At 39.1% G+C, this 24,070-nt stretch overlaps 1 protein-coding gene across 1 annotated transcript in view; it reads left to right on the top strand.

Annotated features, from left to right (window-relative positions):
- The window catches only part of FBN2 (fibrillin 2), a 649,022-nt gene that overhangs the window by 546,512 nt on the left and 78,440 nt on the right, over window positions 1-24,070 (top strand). Inside the window, exons 51-55 of the mRNA XM_053701643.1 lie at window positions 359-424; window positions 10,649-10,774; window positions 11,544-11,663; window positions 19,652-19,774; window positions 21,058-21,189. Coding sequence (XP_053557618.1) covers window positions 359-424; window positions 10,649-10,774; window positions 11,544-11,663; window positions 19,652-19,774; window positions 21,058-21,189 — 567 coding nt within the window. The remainder of the gene's footprint in view (window positions 1-358; window positions 425-10,648; window positions 10,775-11,543; window positions 11,664-19,651; window positions 19,775-21,057; window positions 21,190-24,070) is intronic.

Genomic DNA, 24,070 nt, shown 5'->3' with positions numbered 1-24,070 from the left:
CAGCTAGTAACTTTCACAAGAACTAGCCAAGGGCGAGACTTATAGAAGGAGATCCAAGAATGAGAGTGTTACGTTAATATGGAAACTTGATTGATTGGGAAGAAACATAACTGAATTCAGACAGTTGCCCTTTTACCTGGCTCTGCAAGCAGGCAATTACAAACCTCTGCGTTTAGGTCTGGTTTGGAATTTTATTCATTGTTCTTTCACTTGTCTGCATTTATTTCAATGGTGTTTGGTTTTCTAATATCATTTAAAAATGCAAGTGTGATTTAAAATTTAGCAGAAAGAAATGTATACAAAAATGGGTAGATGTATAGCATGTGCTTAATGTTTCACCCCATTTTGTATCTGGCAGTGGCTTTTCAGGATTTGTGTCCCTATGGACTTGGAACCATCCCAGGAATTGGAGATACTCGAGAAGGTAATTCATTTAGTATATTATTTTAAAATTGACATGCCAGAAATGTTATCTTAATAAACTTTATATTGCTTAAAAACCGAAAAACTCAAGGTGTCTTTAAAGAAGCTAGATTATATATATTTATTTAGTTGTGATCAAAATTATTCAACCACCATTGCAAATCAGTTTTATTGTCAACATTTACAGACTTTCAGCTGATTGCAATGAACAAATCAAACAAAAGCAATTTAAATAGCTCGATACAACGAATGCTTCAAGTGGATTCCCTAAATTCAACTGAAAATGCAACTTTTAATGAATTCTGAAGTCTCAAAATTATTCAACCCCCTAAATAGAATCCCTCACAACAGCACAAATATGCAAAACAGGTGTTGTTTCAAGCACACCTGATGCAACTAATCAAGGGCTTCACTAGTTGCACCAGGTGTGCTTGAGCTAGAACACATGAAATACCTGAACTGGCTAAGGGTTTGTTGAGTGTCACGTTTGACTACATGGTCCAAAAAGTTAATATAAGAGATCATTGCCCTTCACAAACAAGGAACAAGATACAAAAAGATAGCGAAGGCACTGTATGTTCTTAGAGACATTGTTTGGAACATAGTTTGCAAGTTCCAAGTTAAAGGAACAGTGGTTACACTACCTGGACGGGGCAGAAAAAGGAAGCTATTAATGGCAGCAACCAGATTTCTGAGAAGGCGGGTTGAGAAAAACCCTGGAATGACTGCAAAAGGCCTGTAGCAAGACTTGATGGCAACAGACACTGAGGTTTCAGTTTTCACAGTAAGGCGCATACTAAAACGCAAAAGGTTTCCATGCCAGAACTCCCAAGACATACACCACTACTGACCCAAAAGCACAAAAGTCACAAAAGCACAAAAGTCAGCTCCTATATGCTCAAAATCATATAAATAAGCTACAGATGTTTTGGGATTCTGTTCTGGGGAGCGATGAAACAAAACTGGAACTTTTCAGCCCGATGGATCAGCGGTATGTCTGGGGGAAGAAGAATGAATCATACGCTGAAAAGAACACCCTGCCTACAGTTAAGCATGATGGTGGCTCGGTAATGCTCTGGGGCTGCTTTGCATCCTCTGGCACTGGAAAATTGTAGCGTTTGAAAGGCAAGATGGATTTATTGAAGTATCAGGAAATCCTAGGAGAAAACATCATGCCGTCTGCGAGGAAGCTGAAGCTTGGGCGTCATTGAACTTTTCAACAGAACATTGATCACAAGCATACCTTAAATTCTACAATGCTTGGTAGCTGAAGAAGTCCTGGAAGATTCTATAGTGGCCATCACATTCACCTGACATGAACCCCATAGAAAAATCTCTGGTGGGATTTGAAGAATGCAAACCCAAGAATATTTCTGAACTGGAGGCCATTGCTCATGAGGAATGGGCTAAGATTACTCAGGAACACTGCCAGAAGCTGGTGTCTGGCTATGCATCTCATCTGCAGCAGGTTATAACAGCAAAGGGGTGCTCTACTACGTTCTAAAGATGCTTGCCATGAAGGGGTTGATGAATTTTGAGACTGCAGAATTCATTAAAAGTTGTATTTTCAGTTGAATTTAGAGAAACTACTTGAAGCATTCAGTGGATATAAAAAGTCTACACATCCCTGTTAAAATGGCAGGTTTCTATGATGTAAAAAAATGAGATAAAGATAAATCAATTCAGAACTTTTTCCACCTTTAATGTGACCTATAAACTATGCAACTCAATTGAAAAACAAACTGAAATCTTTTAGGAAGTAAAAAAATAAAATAATATGGTTGCATACTTTGTTGAAGCAACTTTTGATTTTATTACAGCACTCAGCCTTTTGGGGTATGAGTCTATCAGCATGGCACATCTTGACTTAGCAAGATTTGCCCACTCTTCTTTGCAAAAACACTCCAAATCTGTCAGATTGTGAGGTCATCTCCCGTGCACAGCTCTTCAGATCACCCCACAGATTTTTGCTTGGATTCAGGTCTGGGCTCTGGCTGGGCCATTCCAAAATTTTAATCTTCTTCTGGTGAAGTCATTCCTTTGGTGATTTGGATGTATACTTTGGGTCGCTGTTGTGCCAATATTGACTGGTATTTTGAACTGTTCATAATTCCCTCTACCTTGAATAAGGCCCTTGTTCCAGCTGAAGAAAAACAGCCCAAAGTATGATGCTGCTACCACTATGCTTCACTGTGGGTATGGTGTTCTTTTGGTGATATGCAGTGTTGTTTTTGCGCCAAACATATCTTTTGGAATTATTGCCAAAAAGTTCAACCTTGGTTTCATCAGACCATACCACCTTTTCTCACATGCTTTTGGGAGACTTCAGATGTGTTTTTGCTAAATTTAGCTGGGCTTGGATGTTTTTCTTCATAAGAAAAGGCTTCCGTCTTGCCGTCTACCCCAAAGCCCAAACATATGAAGAATATGTGAGATTGTTGTCACATGTACCACACAGCCAGTACTTGCCAGTAGTTCCTGCAGCTCCTTTAATGTTGCTGTAGGCCTCTTGGTAGCCTCTCAGACCAGTTTTCTTCTCGTCTTTTCATCAATTTTGGAGGGACATCCAGTTCTTGGTAATGTCATTGTTGTGCCATTTGTTCTCCACTTGATGATTACTGTCTTCACTGTGTTCCATGGAAATTCTTTTGTACCCTTCTCCTGACTGATACCTTTTAACAATGAGATCCCTCTGATGCTTTGGAAGCTCTCTGTGGACCATGGCTTTTGTGTAGGACGCGACTAAGAAAATGTCAGGAAAGACCTACTATAACAGCTGAACTTTATTTGGGGTTAATCAGAGGCACTTTAAATTATGGCAGGTGTGTGATGACTCTTATTTACCATGGTTGTGAATTGCTTAATTCTGAACACAGCTACATCCCCAGTTATAAGAGGGTGTGCACACCTATGTAACCACATTATTTTAGTTTTTTTGTTTACTTCCCTCCACGTAAAAGATTTCAGTTTGTTTTTCAATTGAGTTGTACAGTTTATAGGTCACATTACAGGTGGAAAAAGTTCTGAAATGATTTATCTTTGTCTAATTTTTTTTACATCACAGAAACCTGACATTTTAACAGGGGTGTGTAGACTTTTTATATCCACTGTATATATATATATTGCGTCAAACTGAGAGTACTCCACTAAATGTAAAATTAACAATGTAGCATTCCTGTTAATATTGGGGAAAAAAAGAAAGGCATAGGATAGCAGCTTTGAGGGCTCCATGTCTGGTATCATAGCCACTATTTGTGTTTGTATATTATATGTGTATCTTTGTTGTTTATTTGTTTGTTTGTTTGAATTTGAAATACAATTCTGGTAAAAAATTGAAATTGCACACATACCGTGGTATACAATGAATATAATATTGCTTTAATATATTCATCTATTATGTTATAGTAAACTTTTAAATTTATGTTTTACAGTTTCCTGTTATTTATAAAATAGAAGCTAGAAATGTAATATGTTGCAAAGAGCGATCTCAAACAGATAACATTGTGCAAGAACAAAAACCGAACTTCTCGGCTGTCACAATCTGTTTTTGACTCACTTTTCAACCCCTTTTCAAGCTCAATTATGGAATATCAAATTTGGCACCCCAAGGTACCTGATAAGTTCTCAGAAGGGCTCTTTAAACATATTACAATACGACATCCAGAGTGGATGAACAGCCAATAGATTTAAGCAACTGTCATTCCTATTGGCTGGTTCAAATTTTTCGGCCAATAGGAATGCAACGGTACCCCAATATAAAAGGAGTACCTTGCATTCAAGCTTTAGTGTGTGGCGGTTAGCGCATTAAGAGGAGGCTCTGCGATGGATGTCGTCATCGCTGCTCCATGCCACTGGGATGAAGATAGAAGATGCCCCCGCGATGGAGGAAGATGTCACCACCTGGATGAAGACTTCTCGAAGATGGATGTCTGGACTTCAGGAAATGTGAGTAGATTTTCTGGGGTTAGTGTTAGGTCTTCTTTTATTTTTTAGATGTTTTTTTTTTTTTTTTTTAGATTAGGGCTTTTTTTATTTTAATTGGCACAAAAGAGCTGATTGCCCTTTTAAGGGCAATGCCCAAACAAATGCCCCTTTAGGGGCAATGGGTAACAGGTTTTTTTTAGACTTCGTTTTTTTTATTTCGGGGATTGGTTGGGTGGGGGGTTTACTTTTAGGGGGGACTTTGTAATTGTATTATGTCAAAGAGCTGTTTAATTTAGGGCAATGCCCTACAAAAGGCCCTTATAAGGGCTATTGGTAGGTTATTGATAGATTAGGGGGTGTTTTTATTTTGGGGTGACGTTTTTGTTTTTATAGGGCTATTAGATTTGGTTTAATTTTTATTATTTTGGATAATTTAGTTTATTATTTTTTGTAATCTTAGTGTTTTTGTTTTTTTTCGTAATTTAGTGTTTGATTTTTTTCGTAAAGTTAGGTTTTCTGTTTTTTTTGTAGTGTTAGGAATTTTTAAATATTGTAATTTAGGTTTGTTTGTTTTTTGTTTATTTAATTTTTTTAAAATAGTAATGTTAGGTTAATTTATTTAATCTTTTTTTAATTTCACAGGTAAGTTTTTATTTTTTTTAAGGTAGTTATATTGTAATTTTAATTTAAAGTTAGGGGGGTTTAGGTTTAGTAGTTATTAGTTTAATTTAGTGTTTTGCAATGTGGGCGGCCGGCGGTTTAGGGGTTAATAGTTTTAGTTTTGTATTATTGATGTGGGGGAGGTTTAGGGGTTAATAGTTTTAGTTTAGTATTATCGATGTGGGGGGCGGTTTAGGGGTTAATAGTTTTAGTTTAGTATTATCGATGTTGGTAGCCAACAGTTTAGGGGTTAATAGATTTATTTTAGTAGTAGTGATGGGGGGGCTGGCGGTTTAGGGGTTAAAATTTTATTTTAGTGTTGGCGATGTGGGGGGTTGGCAGTTTAGGGGGGTTAATATGTTTATTTAGAAGGCTGCGGTTTAGGGGTCAATCACATTATTTAGTGTCGGTGATGTCTGGGGCGGTGGATTAGGGGTATTTAGACTAGGGGTTTATGTTAGGGTGTTAGGTTTTTACATACCTTTCTTTTCCCCATAGACATCAATGGGGATTGTGTTATGGCGATAGCCATTCCGCGATCGCAGGTATTTGTTTTTTTTCCTTACACTTTCTCTCCATTGATGTCTATGGGGGAAAACGTGCACAAGCATGTCAAGTCAGGCCTTGGCTTTTGTGCAGTATGGATCTTAACGCACTATAACGCACAGCACAAGAAGGTTTTTCAGTAACTTGTAATGGCAGCGCTATGGAGAGTGCAATACCGCTCATTTTTTTGCGTTATTTACCCACACGGTTTAGCGCACAACTTGTAATCATGGTGCTTATTTGAAATGGCCCTTGTAGACATTCTAGAACTTTATTAATAAAATAATAATAAATGGTATCAATTCATAAACCCCTTACGCCAATTGGACGTACTGTGCTGATGTAGTACCTACATCCAGCATAGTGGTGCATGTTGCATTCCCCACTGTCAGCTTAGACAGCGGAGATTGCAGCAGGGGACAGAAGGCTTCTGCCTTTATATGGTAAGGGAGTGCTGATTGAGCTCCTTTATCATATGAAGCCAGATCTCCAATAGTTACAGAGAGTGACACTGGGTGAGGAAACCCTACTCTACAGAAATGTGTGTGTGTGTGTGTGTATATATATATATATATATATTGTATATACTGTATATACTGTGTGTATGTATGTATATATATATATATATATATATATATATTTATATAATAGCCAGTACCTAAAATGGTGGTGGGATGAGGGAAGAGAGCTGTTTGGGAGGGATCAGGGAGTGGGAGGTGTAAGGTGGGAGGGTAATCCCTACATTCGTTTACAGCAGCGGGGATTTAAAAACCATATAAAATAGCATTGTGATCGCTCAAGAATCTCCGTTCCCGATAAGCAAAATACATTTTTCAGGATAAAATCACCAATAGATTGTGATTGAAGCCAAACGCCTAGATTTAGAGTTCTGCGTTAGCAGTCAAAACCAGCGTTAGGGGCTCCTAATGCTGGTTTTGGCCGCCCGCTGGTATTTAGAGTCAGTCAGGAAAGGGTCTAACGCTCACTTTGCAGCCGCGACTTTTCCATACCGCAGATCCCCCTACGCCATTTGCGTATCCTATATTTTCAATGGGATCTTTCTAACGCCGGTATTTAGAGTCTTGGCTGAAGTGAGCGTTAGAAATCTAACGACAAGACTCTAGCCGCAGAGAAAAGCCAGGAGTTAAGAGCTTTCTGGGCTAACGCCGGTTCATAAAGCTCTTAACTACTGTGCTCTAAAGTACACTAACACCCATAAACTACCTATGTACCCCTAAACCGAGGCCCCCCCACATCGCCGCCACTCTAATAAAAAATTTTAATCCCTAATCTGCCGACCGCACACCGCCGCAACCTACATTATCCCTATGTACCCCTAATCTGCTGCCCCTAACACCGCCGACCCCTATATTATATTTATTAACCCCTAATCTGCCACCCCCAACGTCGCCGCCATCTACCTACAATTATTAACCCCTAATCTGCCGACCGGACCTCACCGCTACTATAATAAAGTTATTAACCCCTAAACCTCCGCACTCCCACCTCAATAACCCTATAATAAATAGTATTAACCCCTAATCTGCCCTCCCTAACATCACCGACACCTAACTTCAAGTATTAACCCCTAATCTGCCGACCGGACCTCACCGCTACTCTAATAAATTTATTAACCCCTAAAGCTAAGTCTAACCCTAACACTAACACCCCCCTAAGTTAAATATAATTTTTATCTAACGAAATAAATTATTTCTTATTAAATAAATTATTCCTATTTAAAGCTAAATACTTACCTGTAAAATAAACCCTAATATAGCTACAATATAAATTATAATTGTATTGTAGCTATTTTAGGATTAATATTTATTTTACAGGCAACTTTGTATTTATTTTAACCAGGTACAATAGCTATTAAATAGTTAATAACTATTTAATAGCTACCTAGTTAAAATAATTACAAAATTACCTGTAAAATAAATCCTAACCTAAGTTACAATTAAACCTAACACTACACTATCAATAAATTAAAGGGACAGTCTAGGCCAAAATAAACTTTCATTATTCAGATAGAGCATGTAATTTTAAACAATTTTCCAATTTACTTTTATCACCAATTTTGCTTTGTTCTCTTGGTATTCTTAGTTGAAAGCTTAACCTAGGAGGTTCATATGCTAATTTCTTAGACCTTGAAGCCCACCTCTTTCAGATTGCATTTTAACAGTTTTTCACCACTAGAGGGTGTTAGTTCACGTATTTCATATAGATAACACTGTGCTCGTGCACGTGAAGCTATCTGGGAGCAGGCACTGATTGGCTAGACTGCAAGTCTGTCAAAAGAACTGAAAAAAGGGGCAGTTTGCAGAGGCTTAGATACAAGATAATCACAGAGGGTAAAAGTATATTATTATAACTGTGTTGGTTATGCAAAACTGGGAAATGGGTAATAAAGGGATTATCTATCTTTTAAAACAATAAAAATTCTGGTGTAGACTGTCCCTTTAATTAAATAAAATACCTACCATTATCTACAATTAAGCCTAACACTACACTATCAATACATTAATTACATACAAATACCTACAAATAAATACAATTAAATAAACTAACTAAAGTACAAAAAATAAAAAAAGAACTAAGTTACAAAAAATAAATTTTTTTTTACAAACATTATAAAAATATTACAACAATTTTAAGCTAATTACACCTACTCTAAGCCCCCTAATAAAATAAAGCCCCCCAAAATAAATAAAATGCCCTACCCTATTCTAAAATAAACATTGAAAAGCTCTTTTACCTTACCAGCCCTTAAAAGGGCCTTTTGCTGGGCATGCTCCAAAGAATTCTGCTCTTTTGCCTGTAAAAAAAACATACAATACCCCCCCCCCCAACATTACAACCCACCGGAACAGTCAATAGAATGCAAGCTCAATCTGATTGGCTAATTGGATCAGCCAATCGGATTGAACTTGAATCTGATTATCTGATTCCATCAGCCAATCAGAATTTTCCTACCTTAATTCCGATTGGCTGATAGAATCCTATCAGCCAATTGGAATTCGAGGGACGCCATCTTGGATGACGTCCCTTAAAGGAACCGTCATTCGTCGGGAAGTCTTCGGCCAGGATGGATGTTCCGCGTCGGCGGGATGAAGATGGAGCCAGAAGAAAAAAGATTGAAGATGCCGCTTGATAGAAGACTTCAGCCGGATGATGGACCTCTTCAGCCCCCGCTTGGATCAAGACTTCAGCCGGATGATGGACCTCTTCAGCCCCCGCTTGGATCAAGACTTCAGCCGGATGATGGATCTCTTCAGCCCCCGCTTGGGCTTGGATGAAGACTTCGGAGCCTCTTCTGGACGGATTGGTGATACCCGGCGTGGTGAAGACAAGGTAGGGAGATCTTCAGGGGCTTAGTGTTAGGTTTATTTAAGGGGGGTTTGGTTTAGATTAGGAGTATGTGGGTGGTGGGTTGTAATGTGGGGGGGGGTATTGTATGTTTTTTTTTACAGGCAAAAGAGCAGAATTCTTTGGGGCATGCCCCGCAAAAGGCCCTTTTAAGGCTGGTAAGGTAAAAGAGCTTTTCAATTTTTATTTTAGAATAGGGTAGGGCATTTTTTTATTTTGGGGGGCTTTGTTATTTTATTAGGGAGCTTAGAGTAGATGTAATTAGCTTAAAATTGTTGTAATATTTTTATAATGTTTGTAAATTATTTTTTATTTTTTGTAACTTAGTTCTTTTTTTATTTTTTGTAGTTTAGTTAGTTTATTTAATTGTATTTATTTGTAGGTATTTGTATGTAATTAATTTATTGATAGTGTAGTGTTAGGTTTAATTGTAGATAATTGTAGGTATTTTATTTAATTAATTTATTGATAGTGTAGTGTTAGGTTTAATTGTAACTTAGGTTAGGATTTATTTTACAGGTAATTTTTTAATTATTTTAACTAGGTAGCTATTAAATAGTTATTAACTATTTAATAGCTATTGTACCTGGTTAAAATAAATACAAAGTTACCTGTAAAATAAATATTAATCCTAAAATAGCTACAATATAATTATAATTTATATTGTAGCTATATTAGGGTTTATTTTACAGGTAAGTATTTAGCTTTAAATAGGAATAATTTATTTAATAAGAAATAATTTATTTCATTAGATAAACATTATATTTAACTTAGGGGGGTGTTAGTGTTAGGGTTAGACTTAGCTTTAGGGGTTAATAAATTTATTAGAGTAGCGGTGAGGTCCGGTCGGCAGATTAGGGGTTAATACTTGAAGTTAGGTGTCGGTGATGTTAGGGAGGGCAGATTAGGGGTTAATACTATTTATTATAGGGTTATTGAGGCGGGAGTGAGGCGGATTAGGGGTTAATAACTTTATTATAGTAGCGGTGAGGTCCGGTCGGCAGATTAGGGGTTAATAATTGTAGGTAGGTGGCGGCGACGTTGGGGGCGGCAGATTAGGGGTTAATACATATAATATAGGGGTCGGCGGTGTTTGCAGCAGATTAGGGGTACATAGGGATAACGTAGGTTGCGGCAGTGTATGGAGCGGCAGATTAGGGGTTAATAATAATATGCAGGGGTCAGCGATACCGGGGTCAGCAGATTAGGGGTTAATAAGTGTAAGGCTAGGGGTTTTTAGACTCGGGGTACATGTTAGGGTGTTAGGTGCAGACTTAGGAAGTGTTTCCCCATAGGAAACAATGGGGCTGCGTTAGGAGCTGAACGCTGCTTTTTTGCAGGTGTTAGATTTTTTTTCAGCTCAAACGGCCCCATTGTTTCCTATGGGGGAATCGTGCATGAGCACGTTTTTGAAGCTGGCCGTGTCCGTAAGCACCGCTGGTATTTAGAGTTGCAGTGGCGGTAAATTATGCTATACGCTCCCTTTTTGGAGCCTAACGCAGCCCTTCTGTGAACTCTAAATACCAGCGGTATTTAAAAGGTGCGGGGGGAAAAAAGCATGCGTAGCTAATGCACCCCTTTGGCCGCAGAACTCTAAATCTAGGCGTATGTTAGGTTACCCTTTTGATTTATATATATTTAGAGCACAGCACTAGAAAATATAATTAATTTCAGAATATTGTATTAGTTGTCATTGGGATAATATTAAATGTAATATATTACTTTTTAGATGTTAATGAATGCTTAGAAAACCCAGGAATTTGTGTAAATGGTCATTGCATCAACACTGATGGATCTTTTCGATGTGAATGTGCCATGGGCTACAATCTGGATTATTCTGGTGTCACCTGTGTAGGTATGTATATGTATAATACATTAATTTGGATAACTTTATTATATTTGATAAGTGAACTGAAATTTGTGTTACAAGTTACAAAGTTTAGATCTGTGTTACAATAAATGACATGCTAATTAAAGTGCCATAAAACATGTTCAGATCTGTGCATATCCTAAAAGGGTTAATTAAGTAAAAAATAGTTTGCTTTAAAAATTGTTTAAAAAATGCTGGCAAGTATTAAATTACAAATATTTTTCAAAAATAAGCAAAATTACTTAAGTAGCCATGCTCTCTGGAGCTGTCTGATCCACCCCCCTTATCGGTGTTTAGCATCAGAAACACAGGCATTGTATTTCACAGCAGCGTATTTGCTTATAGGCATGCTTCAGCAGATAATGAGTGTTCACTTCTGCATTATTCCAAATCAGTTGCAGATATAGATACAGCCATGAAAGGAAATGTGTGGGGGAGTTAGAGCTGTACAATTCAGAAACTTAAAATAAAGGGTTAATGACGAGACACTGCAGTATAAATTTGCAGGTAAAGTAATTAAAGTAAATATTATTAAATTTTGTCTCTATTCCAACTTGTTTTATGTACCTTTAAATAACTGATTCAAATTACTACCCGTTAGGAATGGTTATGTCATTGTGTCAACAGACATTTATACATGTATCATTACTCAATGATAAATACCCTTTTTAATGCTGACAATTTATTTTTGCTGTAATGTGTTCTACTTTACTATATTCCAAATAAATTTTGTATATATACTGACATATTCTAGATACTGATGAATGTTCCATTGGTAATCCATGTGGAAATGGCACATGCACAAATGTCCTGGGTACTTTTGAGTGCTCCTGTGATGAGGGATTTGAACCTGGACCAATGATGAACTGTGAAGGTAAATGCATATTCTGCTCAATTTCCTCTCTCTCTAATCCATAATTAATCATCAAATGCAAAAACGAACCCTTCTTTAACAATACATAAATGGTAGAGGATAAAATGCAAGAAAGGCCCATTTATTGCTTAAACTCACATTTAATAAAAATTGTAAAAAAAAAAAATATCACAGTAACCTGATAATTCAGAGCTGTCTCCAATGCTTTGGAGCTATTCCCAGTATAATGTTCTATAGCCAAACATATGTATTTTCAATATTTAAATTACCAAAAGAATTGTTGGCTATGATTAATTTGCTATGTTGTTGTAACATTCTTTACAATCAACAGTAATTGATGGTTTAACATAGCCTTATCCTTAATGTATTTGTATTATTGTATACTGACTTCATCACCACTTCCAAAATAAATTATATACCTTTATTAGAATGGGTAATAAAACTATTGGCTGATATTTATGTAATAAACAGAACTGTGTACATTACATGGACATTTTTGGTGCAAGTACATTTTCAAAGCAAGTATATGTGTTATAGAAATACAGGTAGCCCTCGGTTTACGCCAGGGTTAGGTTCCAGAAGGAATGGTTGTAAATTGAAACCGTTGTAAACTGAAACCCAGTTTATAATGTAAGTCAATGGTAAGTGAGGGAGATAGGTTCCAGGCCCCTCTCAAAATTGTCATAAGCAACACCTAATACATTATTTTTAAAGCTTTGAAATGAAGACTTTAAATGCTAAACAGCATTATACACCTAATAAAATAATCACACACCACAGAATATATAATTAAACTAAGTTAAATGAACAAAAACATTTGCTAAACAGCATTATAAACCTAATAAAATAATCACACAACACAGACTTAACTTGCATTTGTTCTGCAAACAGTTCTTTCTATGCATTTCAATCTGGACTGATTTATAGACAGGAAGATCTTGTTTCTTTCAAATCTGCTCGATAGCTCAGGTCTGGTTAAACTGATTAATTTCAGCTTGCTTGGTTTTGCTGCAACACAAGCGGACAGCTCCATCTACTGGCTATTTTAATAAATGCACTGCTTCTCAATGCTTTTCAATAGCAGTCACATGACTGGAATAAAAGGTTGTTATTCTGAAACAGTGTAAATTGAACCGTTGTAAACCGAGGGCCACCTGTATATATAAACACTATTGGCCTAAGCATGGAATTAAAAACTGTCATTGATGCCATTGTTTACCTACAAACTTTCTAATATGTTTTTAAAGTCTGAATAAAGCCTTTTTCTCGTTTACCTTTTCTTATACGACAAAGCAACTTATAAATGTTTATAACTATTTTTTAATTTGGCTTAGACTCCAACTTTACTGCTAATCATGTTCCTTAGTAAAGTATTTTTGGATTTATTTATTAATATTGTAAAGTGCTTAACAGGCTGTGAAGTTTAGCCCATTTATTAACATCTTTAAACACTTTAAAATGCATTTTATAATGTGATGAAATGCCAATTCAGGCTGAAACATACAGTATGTGGACATAAGGCGTCTACTGCGAGCTGTCTTCCTGATGTGTATTTGTACATTTCTATAAAAAAGCATATCATTTTGGAAAAGAGGCATAAAGTTAATTTCTTCCCTTCAACAATTGTATGGAAAATAAGTATGTGCTGATAAAATAAACCGTCCATTAATGCTTTTCAAGTAGAATGGAATATAAGTAGGCTGACCATATTTCCTTGAGACAAAAACGGGACATTGAGATTTCAAAAGCGGGACGGGGTTAATATTCTTTATTCATAGGAAAAAAAGTAAGATTTTAACAAAAGTTAACTTTTATGACATGAATATAAACTATTGAGCCAACAATTATCCTTCAGTTACAGAAGAACTCATACAAAAAAATGTAGAGCTATAACATCTAAATATTAATCCACAGTGTTTTCACAATGTTCCCATGATCTAAATTGGGAATGTGACATGTGTATATTTTTTAATCACATGCCCTTAACTCAATGTTTCCAAAATTTAAATTATCCTTTATGTTGTCAAGTCAAATTTCCCAGTATTAACTGATTTTAAATGGTAAAAGTGTAGCCTCTGAACAGGCATTTGGTTTAAAGATCTGGATTAGTAGTTGTAGATTTTTTTTAGCTGAGTTGCCCAAAATCATTGTTACATGGTGGAAGAACTGAGAAAAATGTGGAAATAGTTACTTGATAATAACCGTTATTTATAACGTCTGTACAACCAGCACTGCAACAGCATAATAATAAGCATAATTAATGACAATTAAATGGATTGACAGGCACAGACACTGGTCTTACCTTGGAAGTGCACAATTCTTGCAGAACTTAGACAATTGATCTACTTGATCACTATGTTTGTATGTTCACACTGTGACACAAGAAGATGGCAAGAATTATCTCTCTGGTGAAGGTCAGCCGCTAATTCGGATGATGGCAGAGGCAGATGATCATCACATCAGATAATGACAGATCTAGTCTGACTCCTGTCCTTACTAGGCACTAACTAGTAGTTCTAACTTCCCTCTCGTGACCAGTCTCTCTCCTCAGCTCAGTCTGACAGCTCACGACTGAGTACTGACCTGCTGTCACTTGCTTTCAATGATCACGCCCCTAATTTTGAGCACGGGCAGCATAGACGCGGTGCTGTGGATCATGTGGGCACGGCCACCCAACCCTAACTCTGCAGTTAAAAAAAAAAACTGCCCTCCCCGCCGGCGGGGAGTTTAAAAATGTTTAGTAAGTGGTGTGTGTGATGAGAGCAGGATGTGATGTCACTAGTATGTGGGCGGGGCTTAGGTCCGCTGTCTGTGTCGCAGTTAGTTTAGTACAATCAACCTGACTAGATGTGTATTGTTATGCTCTGCAATAAAATAGAGTTGTACCATCATTGCTGTGTCCTGCATATGTCCTGCATCTCATGACATGGTGTCAGAAGTTCTGGACTGCGCTTCTGTTCCTGATCGATTGCAATGTCAAAGTTTACCCCACCTGAGCCTTTTGACTTTTCTCAGCCTGCAGCTTGGCCCACATGGCGTCAGCGGTTTCAGCGCTTCAGGATTGCATCCAAACTGAACAAGGAGAGTGGTGAAGTACAAGTTAATTCTCTTTTATACTCTATGGGGAAAGATGTAGAGCCAGTGTTCAATGCTTTTACTTTCCAAGAAGGGGAAGAAGTTAACTTTGATATAGTTATGGATAATCTCAGTGCCCACTTTGTGCCCAAAAGAAATGTGATTCATGAGAGAGCTTGTTTTCACAAACGTAATCAGCGTGTGGGAGAATCTGTGGAGTCATTTGTGCGCAGCCTGTATGAATTAGCTGAATTCTGTGAGTTTGGTGTTGCTAAAGAAGAGCAAATCAGAGACAGAATAGTTATTGGAATTGCAGATGCTGAAGTCTCCCTGAAGCTGCAGTTAGAGCCTGATTTAACGTTAGATGGGGCTATTAGGATGGCCCGCCAGAGTGAACTGGTGAAAAAGCAAAGTGCTGATCTGAGGTCTGAGAGTATTGTGGATGAAGTGCAACAGTCTAGGAAAATTACTAGTGAAAGGCACAGTGTGAGCGGTAGATCTAAAGTACTGGAAAGGCCTAGAAGTGGATGGGCGCAACATGGCCGATGCACACGGTGTTACCGGGCTCATGATCAGAGTGCTATATGCCCGGCCAGAGATAAAAGATGCAGAAAATGTAACAGAATAGGCCATTTTGAAGTGGTGTGTAAAACTGAATACATTAAGGAGATGCAGGTGGACAGTGACCAGGAGGGTCAGGAAGTGTCTTTTGTGGGGTCTGTTGTGGAACGGACAAGCTCAGAGGAAGATTGGAAAGTTACTTTTACTGTAATGGGAGCCAAAGTTGATTTTAAGATTGACACAGGAGCAGATATCACTGTAATGTCTTTTGCTGAATTTATGAAACTGCCTCGACAGCCCCAGCTGGCGAAGGTTACTACAAATGTCCATAGTCCTGGTGGCCGCATTGATTGTGTGGGGAAATTTCTTGCCAGCTGTGAGTACAAACAGAGGAAGTTCACCATGCGGGTGCATGTGATCCGAGGTCAGTGTGTTAACAGTTTATTGAGCAGAAAAGCAGCCTGTGACTTGGGCCTCGTGGCCAGAGTGAATGAGATCTCTGAAGATATGTTTGGCGAGTTGGGCCTACTGAACTGCAAACCTGTCCGTATAGCACTTAAAAGTGACGCAGTCCCATACAGTATTTCTACTCCTCGTAGAATTCCGTTACCGCTCATGCCTCAAGTGGAGAAAGAGCTCATGCGCATGAAGTCTATGGGGGTTATTGAAGAGGTTGTTGAAGCAACTGATTGGTGTGCCCCCATTGTTCCAGTTGCAAAGAAAAACGGAAAGGTGCGCATCTGTGTGGACCTGAAAAGGTTGAATGAGGCAGTGAAGAGGGAGAGATTTGTGCTGCCGACATTGGAAGATATAGTCCCGAAGTTGGCTGGGGCGAAGTTCTTTTCCACATTAGACGCTTCTAGCGGCTTTTGGCAGATCCCCCTGGATCCAAAGTGCCGCAAACTGACTACTTTGGATAGGTCGGTTCTGCTTCTGCAGACTCCCCTTTGGGATATCCTCCGCTCCTGAAATCTTTCAAAGGGAAATGAGTTCTCTCCTGAGTGGCCACATGGGCACAGCGGTCGTCATGGACGACATTCTAGTGTATGGGTCTACAGTGGAGGAGCATGATCAGCATTTGAGTTGTGTGCTGCAGGCTATCAAAGAGTCTGGGCTGAAGCTGAATAAAGAAAAATGTCATTTTAGGAAAACTGAATTATGCTACTTTGGGCATATCATCAACGGGGATGGCATCAAGCCGGACCCCGAGAAAATTCGGGCTATTGAACAGATGAAAAGCCCTTCTGATGTACATGAGCTGAGACAGATATTGGGCCTTGTAAATTACGTGGGCAAGTTTCTTCCAGATTTATCTACAGTTTTACACCCTATCACAGAGTTGCTTAAGAAAGATGTTGCCTGGGTCTGGGGAACCTCACAGAAAAAAGCGTTCCTGCATGCCAAGTCACTGCTGGGGTTCTACGACCCTTCAAAAAAGACTGTGGTTAGTGCTGATGCAAGCAGTTATGGGTTGGGGGCTGCACTCCTGCAGCTGAATGACAACAAACTACAGCCCTTCGCCTACTGTTCCCGCACACTGACGGCTGCGGAGTCAAAATACGCTCAAATTGAGAAAGAGTGCCTGGCTGCAGTTTGGGCCTGTGAGCGCTTTCAGCGTTATCTAGTGTGTTTGGAGAAATTTAGTCTGGAAACTGACCACAAACCGCTAGTCCCTCTAATCAATTCTTATGACATTGACAAAACACCCTTGAGATGCCAGAGACTTTTAATGAGACCGCTCAGGTTCAATGTTCAGGCAGTGCATGTGCCGGGGAAACAACTGGTTGTGGCGAATACACTATCCAGGCTCCCGTTGGCTGCTGCTGAAGAATCCTCCACGGAATCGGATGTGAAAGTGTATGTTGATTCAGTTCTGGCCTCTAAGTCCATTTCTTCAAGGAAACTGGAAGAGATAAAGAAAGAGACATATTTGGACACAGATCTGCAAGAAGTTATAAGGTACATAAAAGATGGCTGGCCCAAGAGCCGGGCAGCTTGGATGTCTTTAAATGCTTACCAGCCAGAGAGGTCGCAGCTCACGGAGCTGGAGGGGTTGGTGCTGTTCCAAGACCGCATTGTAATTCCTGTCAGCATGAGGAAGGAGATGTTAAACAGGATTCACGATGGCCACTTAGGCATTACAAAGTGCAGAGAAAGGGCAGCTACAGCTGTGTGGTGGCCTGGGATCAGCTCCGACATTGCAAATCACGTGTCTAAATGTGCCTTTTGCCGGGAACGCCGGCCTACTCAGAGAAGGGAGCCCTTGATGTCTACTCCGCTGCCTGCGGGGCCGTGACAGAAAATAGCTGCTGATTTGTGTGAACTGCACGGGAAAAAGTTTCTTGTTGTGATCGACTACTATTCCAGGTATTTGGAAATTGCACCCCTGAATGATATCACAAGTCAGGCCGTTATCATTCGCCTGAAGAGCTTGTTCGCCCGCTGGGGCATTCCAATGGAACTGGTGAGTGATAATGGTATGCAGTTCGCTTCTACAGAGTTCGGTGCTTTCAGCAGGGAATATGATTTTGTACATTCCACGTCAAGTCCACATTATCCGCAGGCCAACGGAATGGCTGAAAGGGCAGTTCAAACAACAAAATTCATTCTAAAGCAATCTGAGCCGTACCTAGCCCTCTTGTCATACAGGGCGACGCCCATTCAAGCCACCGGGTTTAGCCCGGCACAGCTGATGCTAGGACGCCAGATTCGCACCACTTTACCCTCAGTGGGTGTCTTCAAGCCGCCTGGCCCTGTTCCTCGGGACGAAGTCCTTAGGAGGGATGAAGACGCCAAAAAGGGTTATTGTTTCTTCTACGACAGGAGACATTCTGTCAGGCCTTTACAGGAACTGAAAGCGGGCCAAAGTGTCAGAATTAAACTGGATGATGAGAAGAAATGGAAGACGCCTGCTACGGTGGTGGGCCGCTCTCCAGAACCAAGGTCTTACACAGTCCTTACAGAGGGAGGGACGGTTACACGCCGTAACCGAAGACATCTTCAGCCTGTACCTGAGAGTCTGGAACCGGATACCTCGGTACCACCGCCGGTGGGATCCCCTGTTCTAAGAGAGGTGCCTTCCCCTCAGCAAGATCACAGCGGGGATATATCTTTGCCTCCAGCAGACTCTTGTTCACCATCTTCTGTATCAGAGGACAGTTCATGCAAAGTTACATCAAGCGGAAGAGTGGTGAAACTTCCGGCCCGATACAGGGACTGACTTTAGCTAGAACAGTGACCGGAAGTATGGGCAGAATAATCCCATGGTCACTGTGGACTAGGGTAGTCTACCCCGATGTCCAAGTCAGGATGTAATTTATTTGTTCATGTTTTCTAATCTATCTGTTTTTATAATGTTCAAAAACAAAAATGTTGTTGTATACCCTGTTGGTGTACCTTGTTATTTATTATATGCAAATGTATGCTTTGCCTTTGAAAAAGGGGAAGATGTGATGAGAGCAGGATGTGATGTCACTAGTATGTGGGCGGGGCTTAGGTCCGGTGTCTGTGTCGCAGTTAGTTTAGTACAATCAACCTGACTAGATGTGTATTGTTATGCTCTGCAATAAAATAGAGTTGTACCATCATTGCTGTGTCCTGCATATGTCCTGCATCTCATGACAGTGTGTGTGCTAAAAAATTACACTTGCGCTGGCCACACGGTCTGATAACCCTCAAAACGGGACAAAATGAATATTATTAACGAAACGACGGGACGGGGGAAAAAACATAAAATAACGGTACTGTCCCTTTCAAAACGGGACGTATGGTCAGCCTAAATATAAGTTATATTGTTGACCTGTGTTAAGTAGCAGCCATTTTAACATGGTCTAGATGTCAGCTGCTAAGTGCTAAAAATGATGCTTAATGTACTGTTTGTGAAAAATAAAAACATGAGAATCCCCTAAAAGACAGTAACTTGTACAAATATATGATTCACCAGATTAGAATCATCTCCATTTTATACCTTCGTTTAGTCATGTAAAGATGTGCAGTTTGTACAAACATTCATATGTGTTAGCTCAAACAGATTATTTTACATTTCCCAATTAATTCAACAGGTCCAATATAAAAATATGTAGCTCAGAGACATCTACATGTTATACTAAACAACTTAAAACATGGGAGAATTTATATTAATCTCTGCTAATAGGAAAATGCATGTCAGATAAACACAAGCCTTAAAACACTCTCCATTTTAATGGCAAAACGTGTCATTTATATTGCCCATTTCAATTCATAACCGTATTAAGTGGGGTTTTTTTTTGTAATATTTGTATTTGGTATCTAACTCAGTTAATATGAACTCTTATTGAATTATAACAAGTACAAAATGTGATAATTTTTTATAGATATCAACGAATGTGCCATAAATCCTCTCCTTTGTGCGTTCCGTTGTCTTAATACTTATGGCTCCTATGAATGTACGTGTCCTACAGGATATGTTCTTAGAGAAGACCAGAAGATGTGTAAAGGTAAGCAACATCTCTTAGTCCATGGCTAGGGGAGTGCAGACATTTTGGTTGGTGCATAAAGTGTGAAAAGACTTACCAGACAATGGGGTTAATCACAATACTTTAGAAAAGCTTATCTAAATATCCAAATCCCCCATATAGCCATGCAGCAGTCTAATCTTTTTGTTAGTGAGCATTTAAAACTCACTTGACAACTTCTTCCTAAAATTATAAATCTTAAATTTTTCCTTGATCTCCTTGGACAGCAGATGTCCGCAAGTTGAAGTTACATAGGAAACAGGCAGCAGAGCAGGGTTATATCATGATGTATGTTGTGAGTATGCTTCCTGAGTCCACAAGGATTTTATTACATGTTTTACAAGTCACAGGGATATAAATCAGCATTTTTACTTTGCAGTTGTTAGCTTGCAAACCAAACCTACAAGCCCACTGTTAATGTGTGGACGAAACATCAGATATGCTTCTTAGGTCTGAAAAAGGCCACCTACAATCTAAAAAAAGGTTACATGTTTATTGGGTGTATTAACAACATTTTTTCCGCCCCCTTTAAATTGATTTCCAACAAAAAAAATCCTGAAGGTCTAAGATCAGAGGATGGGTTATTGCACCAAGTTATGTCTAGGATTCTAGACATTTTCCTTCAACTACTATTGACAAAGTACCTTTTTTTGTTCACTGGAGGTTTTGTTCATACTCCTTGCTCAAAAATAGATACATGCTGCTGTGGTTTTACAGAGGTGCTGCATGTTGTAATCATAGAATTGTCATATTACTTTGGGCTCATCCACTTTAAAAAGTTCAAACAGATGCAGCCTATCCTTGCAGCTTTTTAAAAGACCGTGCCCCTCCCTTATTTAAGTGTAGCACAGACCTTTATTAAATGATTATCAGTTGATGGTGTCATCTAGAGTCATCTAGATTTACGCCAGAGGATCATTGGCTCCTACAGTATATTCATCATGGTATGTTTCAATTAGTATAACTCCTCATCTTGAAATGATTGTAGGTTACATTGTGTAATATATCTATGTATACTTTTTACAAGTATTTTAATGTTCCTATCATTTACATTTTGTGATGTTATATATACGCATACATAATATGTGTAGATTAACACCCTTCAGTCTCACACCTTTAAGAACCATGATTTACTTGCACTTCAAAAGCATATATAACTTTTTAGTGACCTTTCATATGAACAGCCTGCTCATCCAAAACCAAATGAATAATCTAAATTGACCACTGTGGGTTATGCATTATAAAATCATGTTTATTTTTTATAGATTTGGATGAGTGCATAGAGGGGTTCCATGACTGTGATTCCCGAGGAATGCTTTGCAAAAATCTGATTGGAACTTTTATGTGCATTTGTCCTCCTGGAATGACACGAAGGCCTGATGGAGAGGGATGTATGGGTAAGATTTCTCAGAAGTAGAAAATGGTATAATTAATTTAATTATTTTAATTCAACCCTTAAAATTTACATGTAGAAAATTATCATATCAAAATACCATTGTAGTGCAAAACTGACATGCTAAATCATTATTTAGAAAATATTTTTTTTCCTCACATCTACACAAGTTCCCTTTCTCTTGTTAAGTGTATCCAGTCCACGGATCATCCATTACTTATGGGATATTCTCCTTCCCAAAAGGAAGTTGCAAGAGGATCACCCACAGCAGAGCTGCTATATAGCTCCTCCCCTAACTGCCATATCCAGTCATTCTCTTGCAAGCCTCAACCAAGATGGAGGTCGTAAGAGGAGTGTGGTGTTTTATACTTAGTTTATTTCTTCAATCAAAAGTTTGTTATTTTTAAATGGTACCGGAGTGTGCTGTTTATCTCAGGCAGTATTTAGAAGAAGAATCTGCCTGCATTTTCTATGATCTTAGCAGAAGTAACTAAGATCCATGGCTGTTCTCACACATTCTGAGGAGTGAGGTAACTTCAGAGAGGGAATGGTGTGCAGGTTTTCCTGCAATAAGGTATGTGCAGTTAATATTTTTCTAGGGATGGAATTTGCTAGAAAATGCTGCTTATACCGGATTAATGTAAGTAAAGCCTTAAATGCAGTGAGAGCTACTGGTATCAGGCTCATTAATAGAGATGCATACTCTTATAAAAATGTAATATAAAACGTTTGCTGGCATGTTAATCGTTTTTATATATGTTTGGTGACAAAACTTATTGGGGCCTAGTTTTTTTCCACATGGCTGGTTTGATTTCTGCCTAGAGACAGTTTCCTGAAGCTTTCCACTGTTGCAATATGAGTGGGAAGGGCCTATTTTAGTGCTTTTCTGTGCAGCTAAAAATACTGACAGACATTCAGCTTCCCTCTGCATGATACAGGACATCTCTGAAGGGCTCAAAAGGCTTCAAAGTCGTGTTTGAGGAGGGTAACAATCACAGTAGACTGTGGCAGTTGTTGTGACTGTGTTTAAAAAAACGTTTTTGTCATTTATTATTCTGTTTTTGTTATTAAGGGGTTAATCATTCATTTGCAAGTGGGTGCAATGCTCTGCTGACTTGTTACATACACTGTAAAAATTGTGTTAGTGTAATTGCCTTTTTTCACTGTTATTTCAAATTTTGTCAAAATTTGTTTCTCTTAAAGGCACAGTAACGTTTTTTTATATTGCTTGTTAACTTGCTTTAAAGTGTTTTCCAAGCTTGCTAGTCTCATTGCTAGTCTGTACAAACATGTCTGAAACAGAGGATACTTGTTCATTATGTTTAAAAGCCATGGTGGAGCCCCATAGGAGAATGTGTACTAAATGTATTGATTTCACCTTAAACAGTAAAGATCAGTCTTTATCTATAAAAGAATTGTCACCAGAGGGGTCTGTCGAGGGGGAAGTTATGCCGACTAACTCTCCCCACGTGTCGGACCCTTCGCCTCACGCTCAAGGGACGCACGCTAATATGGCACCAAGTACATCAGGGACGCCCATAGCGATTACTTTGCAGGACATGACTGCAATCATGTATAATACCCTGTCAGAGGTATTATCCAGATTGCCTGAATTGAGAGGCAAGCGCAATAGCTCTGGGGTTAGATGAGATACAGAGCGTGTAGATGCTGTAAGAGCCATGTCTGATACTGCGTCACAATATGCAGAACCTGAGGACGGAGAGCTTCAGTCTGTGGGTGACGTCTCTGATTCGGGGAGACCTGATTCAGAGATTTCTAATTTTAAATTTAAGCTTGAGAACCTCCGTGTATTGCTTGGGGAGGTATTAGCTGCTCTGAATAACTGTGACACAATTGCAGTGCCAGAGAGATTGTGTAGGCTGGATAAATACTATACAGTGCCGGTGAGTACTGATGTTTTTTCAATACCTAAAAGGCTTACAGAAATTATTAGTAAGGAGTGAGATAGGCCTGGTGTGCCCTTTTCCCCACCTCCTATATTTAGAAAAATGTTTCCAACAGATGCCACTACACGGGACTTATGGCAGACTGTCCCTAAGGTGGAGGGAGCAGTTTCTACTTTAGCAAAGCGTACCACTATCCCGGTTGAGGACAGTTGTGCTTTTTCAGATCCAATGGATAAAAAATTAGAGGGTTACCTTAAGAAAATGTTTATTCAACAAGGTTTTATTTTACAGCCCCTTGCATGCATTGCGCCTGTCACTGCTGCGGCGGCATTCTGGTTTGAGGCCCTGGAAGAGGCCATCCATACAGCTCCATTGACTGAAATTGTTGACAAGCTTAGAACTCTTAAGCTAGCCAACTCATTTGTTTCTGATGCCATTGTTCATTTGACTAAACTAACGGCTAAGAATTCCGGATTCGCCATCCAGGCGCATAGGGTGCTATGGCTCAAATCCTGGTGAGCTGATGTGACTTCAAAGTCTAAATTACTCAACATTAATTTCAAGGGGCAGACCTTATTCGGGCCTGGTTTGAAAGAAATTATTGCTGACATTACTGGAGGTAAGGGTCATACCCTTCCTCAGGACAGGGCCAAATCAAAGGCCAAACAGTCTAATTTTCGTGCCTTTCGAAATTCCAAGGCAGGTGCAGCATCAACTTCCTCCGCTTCAAGACAAGAGGGAACTTTTGCTCAATCTAAGCAGGCCTGGAAACCTAACCAGTCCTGGAACAAAGGCAAGCAGGCCAGAAAGCCTGCTGCTGCCTCTAAGACAGCATGAAGGAATGGCCCCCTATCCAGCGACGGATCTAGTAGGGGGCAGACTTTTTCTCTTCGCCCAGGCGTGGCAAGAGATGTTCAGGATCCCTGGGCGTTGGAGATCATATCTCAGGGATATCTTCTGGACTTCAAAGCTTCCCCT

This window comes from Bombina bombina, chromosome 2, assembly GCF_027579735.1.
Source record: "Bombina bombina isolate aBomBom1 chromosome 2, aBomBom1.pri, whole genome shotgun sequence".
In the NCBI taxonomy this organism is placed as follows: domain Eukaryota; kingdom Metazoa; phylum Chordata; class Amphibia; order Anura; family Bombinatoridae; genus Bombina; species Bombina bombina.
This window is presented reverse-complemented; position numbering and strand designations above follow the sequence as displayed.